At 37.2% G+C, this 5,914-nt stretch overlaps 1 protein-coding gene across 1 annotated transcript in view; it reads right to left on the bottom strand.

Annotated features, from left to right (window-relative positions):
- ppm1e (protein phosphatase, Mg2+/Mn2+ dependent, 1E) overlaps window positions 1-3,691 on the bottom strand; it is a 23,409-nt gene extending 19,718 nt beyond the window's left edge. Inside the window, exons 1-3 of the mRNA XM_015021121.1 lie at window positions 3,675-3,691; window positions 2,139-2,260; window positions 652-851 (exon numbers count right to left, since the gene is read on the bottom strand). Of these exons, the coding sequence (XP_014876607.1) occupies window positions 652-851; window positions 2,139-2,260; window positions 3,675-3,691 (339 nt within the window). The remainder of the gene's footprint in view (window positions 1-651; window positions 852-2,138; window positions 2,261-3,674) is intronic.
- Window positions 3,692-5,914: the final 2,223 nt, after the last annotated feature.

Genomic DNA, 5,914 nt, shown 5'->3' with positions numbered 1-5,914 from the left:
AGGCTCCAGATTAATTAAGTTAATTCACTTTATTAAAATATGTCCCACTTCTGTCAGGGACAGGAACGTAGGATCTACTGGGTAGTGGCCTGGGTTAGGGTTTCATTTTCTTTGTAGGGATTCATTTTCTGTATATTATTTTGTATCTGTGTTGGATAAACACATTTTTGTATTCACAAACTTTATGCATTAAAGGAAAGAACTCAATAAAAAGACAGTGATTAAAAGAAAATCAAAATGTAGAGCTCAGGTGTGATGAAAAAAAACCAAGATCAGTTTTTTCATTTTCTTTTTAAAATCCAAGTGAAAAACAAACAAATCTGTTGGCAGGAAAATCAAGATGGATCAACCTGCCTGCAGGAATGATTATTTATCGTTTATTAAAAATGTCTTGGCTACTTTCTGTAAACTGTTAGATTTGGGGGAAAAAATTGTTCAGAGAATTTTTTGGTTTTCATTTTGTTTTTGCTCTGATCAGTTTGCCGTTTTTATTATTTATGTTTTACCAACTATGTTTCTCTAGTTTTAGTGCAAATATCTCAGCACAGCTGAATCCAGACAAGACTAACATGCAACTTTTTAGCAACTTATAACATCTGATAAATAAATATCCTCTGAAAATGATTAATAAATTGCATAAATAAATTTTACCTGAATGTTGAAGAGTGTGTTAAAGTCGGGGATGATGACGTGCTTATCCTCCATCTTGCGCCTCATGTTCTTGATGGCATGGATGGACGTTTCGTAGTATGGCTGCGGGCGGCGGCGGAACGGCAGCTCCTTCTGCCACAGGCAGCAAATCTCAAACAGTCTGTTAAACACCAACCGCGCCATCTTCACCGACTCCATCTCTGCAACCAACGCACAAGCAGTCAGGAAAAGCCTTTTCTCCTCACTTGCAAAGACGCTTAAGATTTTATCCCCATGAGCCAATTTAAAACTCTTCTTAAAACTCTTTAAACAAAGACTGTGGATTGCTGTTCGGTGATTTTATTAAGTATTAATTCTACATTCTGGTTGTAGTAGTTTTATTTTGTGTATTTTATCTGCCGTTAGATTGGAAAAGTTTAAAACGAGTGGAGCTGTGATAAACGAAGCAGGACGAGTTTCCAAATGTATCTGAAAAGCAGGAGGAGGTAAAGAAAACATTGACAGTTGTTGCTTTTTGGCATCTTTGGGTCTCCATAGAGGCTGTTTAGTTTGAGGCATTTGCACCAGATGTGCCAATAATTGCATTTTGAACAGATGTGATTTCTCTAAAATAATAAATTTAGCAAAAATGGAGACTGTGTACAATAATTTACTAGTCTGAAGACTCCAGGCTTTACAGCAAAAACACTTTTGACCCGTTTGTTGGATCTTCAGGCATCGTAAAACGTTTTGGCTTTGCTTTCAGACAATGGCTCTACTCCTTTTCATCAGCAGCAATAAAACAGGCAAAAATAATTGAGTTGGAACTGTTTGAACATCTAAATGAACAAATAAATATTAAATATAACCTGAATTCAAAGTCAAAATAAATAGAAGCCCCATAAACCTGATGCGACTCTGAACTATGAAAAAAAAATCCACATTTTCCACAAATTAAATCTTCAAACAGAAAATTTGATTAATCAATAAAATTTGATTTTGATTCATCAGAGTAAAGGGGGCTGCAGAAAAATAAATACGTCATGAGTTGCAGATTTGTACTTAATATCCACATATTAACTTTTTATTATTTATTTTCTTTTGGTTTTTTGCATTAAATCTGAATGAAACTCTGAAGTGTCTGTTTGGAACGAAGGAACGTTTATTTTTAAGGGTTTGCGACTAAAGAGAGAACAAAGAACCAAAACTGCAAAATGTTAGCATTGCATAATAGTTTGTTTTTTCATTTTGAAGGTTACGGGTTACAGCTGTTGAATTTTGAATATTACATGTGAGTAAAATATTCGCTGATCTGAACCATAAACGAGGGAAGCCGTTTGGCGTCCGGCTGTGACTGAGCCTCCTTTCGCCCTCTAGTGGTCAAATCCCACTTACTGCACCCAGAGAGGAGAAGTGGGACGCGGCTCTGGAGGTTTGTGGCTGAGTGTGAGGGACGAACTGAGAGGCAGCCCTAATTTGTTTGAGAGAGCGATTCCCCGGCGACTCACGTGGCAACGGATCGGCGCCGTCTTCTACAGCCTTGTTGAGGTTCTGGATGGACAGATCGGACTGGAGCAGGCTGTCTGCGGTGGCGCGGGCCAGAGCGGCCGCCAGCGAGCAGGGGCAGTTACTGTGGAGAGACAGGTCAGCAATCAATCAATAAATCCATCAATAATCAATCAATGGAGTTTATTGGTGCGGTATTGATCGGGTCAGAATGTGGAATCCATTTACCTTGAATCTAGGCTGAAACTATTAATCACACTAATTGATTATTTAAATAATCATCAGCTCATCTAATCAATGATTGATCAATAACTGGACAAATCGATGTTCTCCAGCTGCTGCTGCAGTTCTGACTAAAACCAGGCAGATAAACCGCATCAGATCTGAAGCCCTTCAACTAATAAAAATGGTTAAAACTGTGGAAAAAAAAGTTAGTCGCCTTGTTGCTATAGCAACAGTAAAACTGCAAACTTCTGTTTCCTTGAGCTGCTCAGTTCAGCTCATAAACAATTATCGGCAACTCAGTGCTTGTTGCCAGGTGCCATCGGTTTATTTTGGACGGTAATATTTACACTCCAACAAAACTAAAAAAGATTAAAATAGACAAAAACATGAAACTACTTTAATATCAGCTGGTTACCAAACTCAAGATGATCAGAACCTCACATACTTTCCAACATGTTTTGGTCTAAAGCCCTCTTAATAAGATGCTAGAGAAAATTTTCTTGGAATCTTTTGTACACAGAGCTGCCCCTCCTCCACCTATTGCTGCATCGTGTTGATCAGCTGCCTGAAGGAAATCTCCAACATTTTTATTTCACTTACAATAAAGTCCAATAAATTCCTCCGTCCAATAATTGCCTGAACCGGCTCGTCTTTGCAGGACTGCGGGGCTGGTCAGTTTGGTGAGGGGCGGGGAACACCCTGGGCAGATTGCCACGACAAATTCAGTTGCTTGGAAATGTTTCTGTCACAAAATCTGGACAGGCATGGAGAGGAACCAGATGTTTCAAAGCAAATGCAGCATTTCTGGCAACAGACTCACTCAGAAGGCAAATGTTGGTAGATTAACAGCCTCCGAGTGGGAATAAGCCACATTACCCTCAACAGGAAACTACCATCACGTCTTTAATCAGCACTTCCTCTTCAGGTCATTCTGGTTCATATTAATTGAAACCTAGCAGGCCAGCAGAATCCTCAAAGGCTGCATTGCATTTAATTTCCAAATAATAAATGAACCAGGTTTTTCTGAGCACAACACTTTGCAATTCTGCTGCATCCAGTGTGAAAGGCACTCAGTGGCTCATGCATCACGAGTTTAATCAATAAAAACTCTCACAGCGCTAAGCCTCAACATCTGTAAAGAACTCAAGCCCGTTTCTGCCAACAGAGACGACCAAATGAGCTCATTTCATCCATAATGCTGGGATCGTTAAAATACGCAGACGCTTTTAAATAAGACGTAAACGTTAGCATAAATAAATACTTATTTATTAGTATGGGCTTGAGTGGAGTAGTTGAGAGCATTTACAACATACCTGAAGCTGAAAACCATCAGACTGATTGTATTTTGAAGCATGTGATAGAAATGTTCATGTATGGCTCAGACTCAAGCTAACAGCTATTTGAAGTCAAGATATAAACTACTGAGTGAAGCTAACGTTTGCTCAGAGTGAAATGAAATGTTTATAGACAAGCTATGCTAGCAAAAACAAAGTTCAGCGAACATCAACTCAGAATTAAGCTAACAGTGACTCAATTTTAAGACAACTATGTAACTTGAAGTCAAACTAACAGCTACTCAAAGTTAAACTAAGAGATGCTAAATATGAAGCTGGCAGCTAATCAATCTTTCTGTCAACACATTACAGCGTTTGAAAAAGTTTAACCCTGAAGTAGTTACAGGAAATGTTCTTATTTCCACGGAAACTACAAATAAACTGACAAAAATAATTAAAAGTATCGAAAAGTAATTTAGTCATTCCCCCAGGGACTGAATTAGCCGATTATTAGTCATGTACTTTCTGCACTTTATTGCAGCTATTATTATTCATGATCCTCAAACCTTTAGTAAAATCATCAAAACCCCATTTGCTGTTGCAGCTCCATCATTTTATTCAGTTTTCACCTCAGCAGATTCAATATCAACAGAAAACTGATCATCTCCTCATGTTCACTAAACCAAAACAGGTTTAGGTTTCTCAATATTAGGCTTTGTTTTAATGACATATTACTGTAAATGTGAGGCAAGTATCATCTGCATCAGAATCCTCTCCAACTGCTGCAACACATTCACCAATCAATCAATCAATCAATCAATCAATCAATACAATTCATCAAAATGTTATGGGTTCATATTCAAGGAAATGAGATATTTAGAAAAATTAATTCGGACAAATATTGAAAAAATGTAAATCTATTAGAGGTTATGACAATCTTCTTTAAATGATGCATAAAAACAGGCAGTAAACAAACATCTAACTGTGGTTTGATTATTTTTTAGATGTGACCTGCAACACATTGAGCACATTTCTAGTTATGGTGGCTTCTCGTTCTTCTCGGAGCTCAAATACATTTTCAAAATTCTCAGGCGGAAAAACAGCAATAACTCCAATTGAAGCTGTAATTCTGACGAGAAAAGTTAAAACTTTTCAGTAAATCCATAATCACTTCTAATAGTTTGAATCTCATTAATCCATATTTTCCTCGTTTCCTCTGAGCCGGTCGGCGCCGGTCCAGGTCCAACTTCTTGGATGTCTGTTATCTTTTACATTTCTTTTTATTCTCTCTTTATTCTGCTAATATTAATACTGACTGACAATTATTTAGTTTCGCTTTGGGATCAATAAAGTATATTTTAATTTGAAATAAACCAGTAATTGACAGAGGAAGGACTGACGGACGTCCAACAGGCTCTGCAGTGCAAATATTCATTTATTATCCAATTTCTATTTAAATTAAAACTGAAAAATAAATCTATAAACAGTTTGGTTTCTGCCAGTTCTGTTAAGATGAAAGGACAAATTTATCTTTCATATTCACCAATAATTTCATTTTACATAATTGCCGCTATAGGAATCAGTATTTTAAAAAGTTAAACTATGTCTACTATTGTTAATTAAACATTTGATCCCACTTGATTATTGTTATGAATATCGCCGAGTTCTGTGAACAAACAAGGGAATTAATCCAGTTTTTATCATTTTATTGAACTTATTAAATTCCAGCGGCTACAGGAAAATAAAACCAGTGAAGAAAAACTAAAAACTGTTTCATATTTACTCAAAAATAATTATAGCAAAACTTTGTAACATAAGACTCCAGTAACATAATTATATTAATATATAAAACATTCAGTAATATAGCAGAGCTGCTACAGTCAGAACGGCAGGTCACAGTGTGATGCATTCAATATTGTAGGAAAAAATAATTCCATGTTTTTAATGTCTGATTTGCCAAAATTGTTTGTAGAATTCATTGTCGCCAACAGGGCGGCGACAGGAGAGGGAAGGTTTTCCGTCAGAGTAGCAGCTCTGCCCATTCATCTATCCACTTATAAAGGGATTGATCAACATTTCATTCATTATGAATCTAATCAGCTCCAAGCTAACGGTTCATTCTGCGTCTAAAGGAACTCAGGGTTTCGGCTGCTCTGCAGTTTTCTGGAAGTTTGTTCCAGATCTGTGGTGCATGAAGCTGAAAGCTGCTTCTTCATGTTTGGTTCTGGATGCAGAGCAGAATCAGAACCAGCAGCTCTTTGGTGAGTTTTGCTGCTGCA

Source organism: Poecilia latipinna, unplaced genomic scaffold (assembly GCF_001443285.1).
Source record: "Poecilia latipinna isolate Pla-1442-1.1 unplaced genomic scaffold, P_latipinna-1.0 Scaffold2726, whole genome shotgun sequence".
In the NCBI taxonomy this organism is placed as follows: Eukaryota; Metazoa; Chordata; class Actinopteri; order Cyprinodontiformes; family Poeciliidae; genus Poecilia; species Poecilia latipinna.
This window is presented reverse-complemented; position numbering and strand designations above follow the sequence as displayed.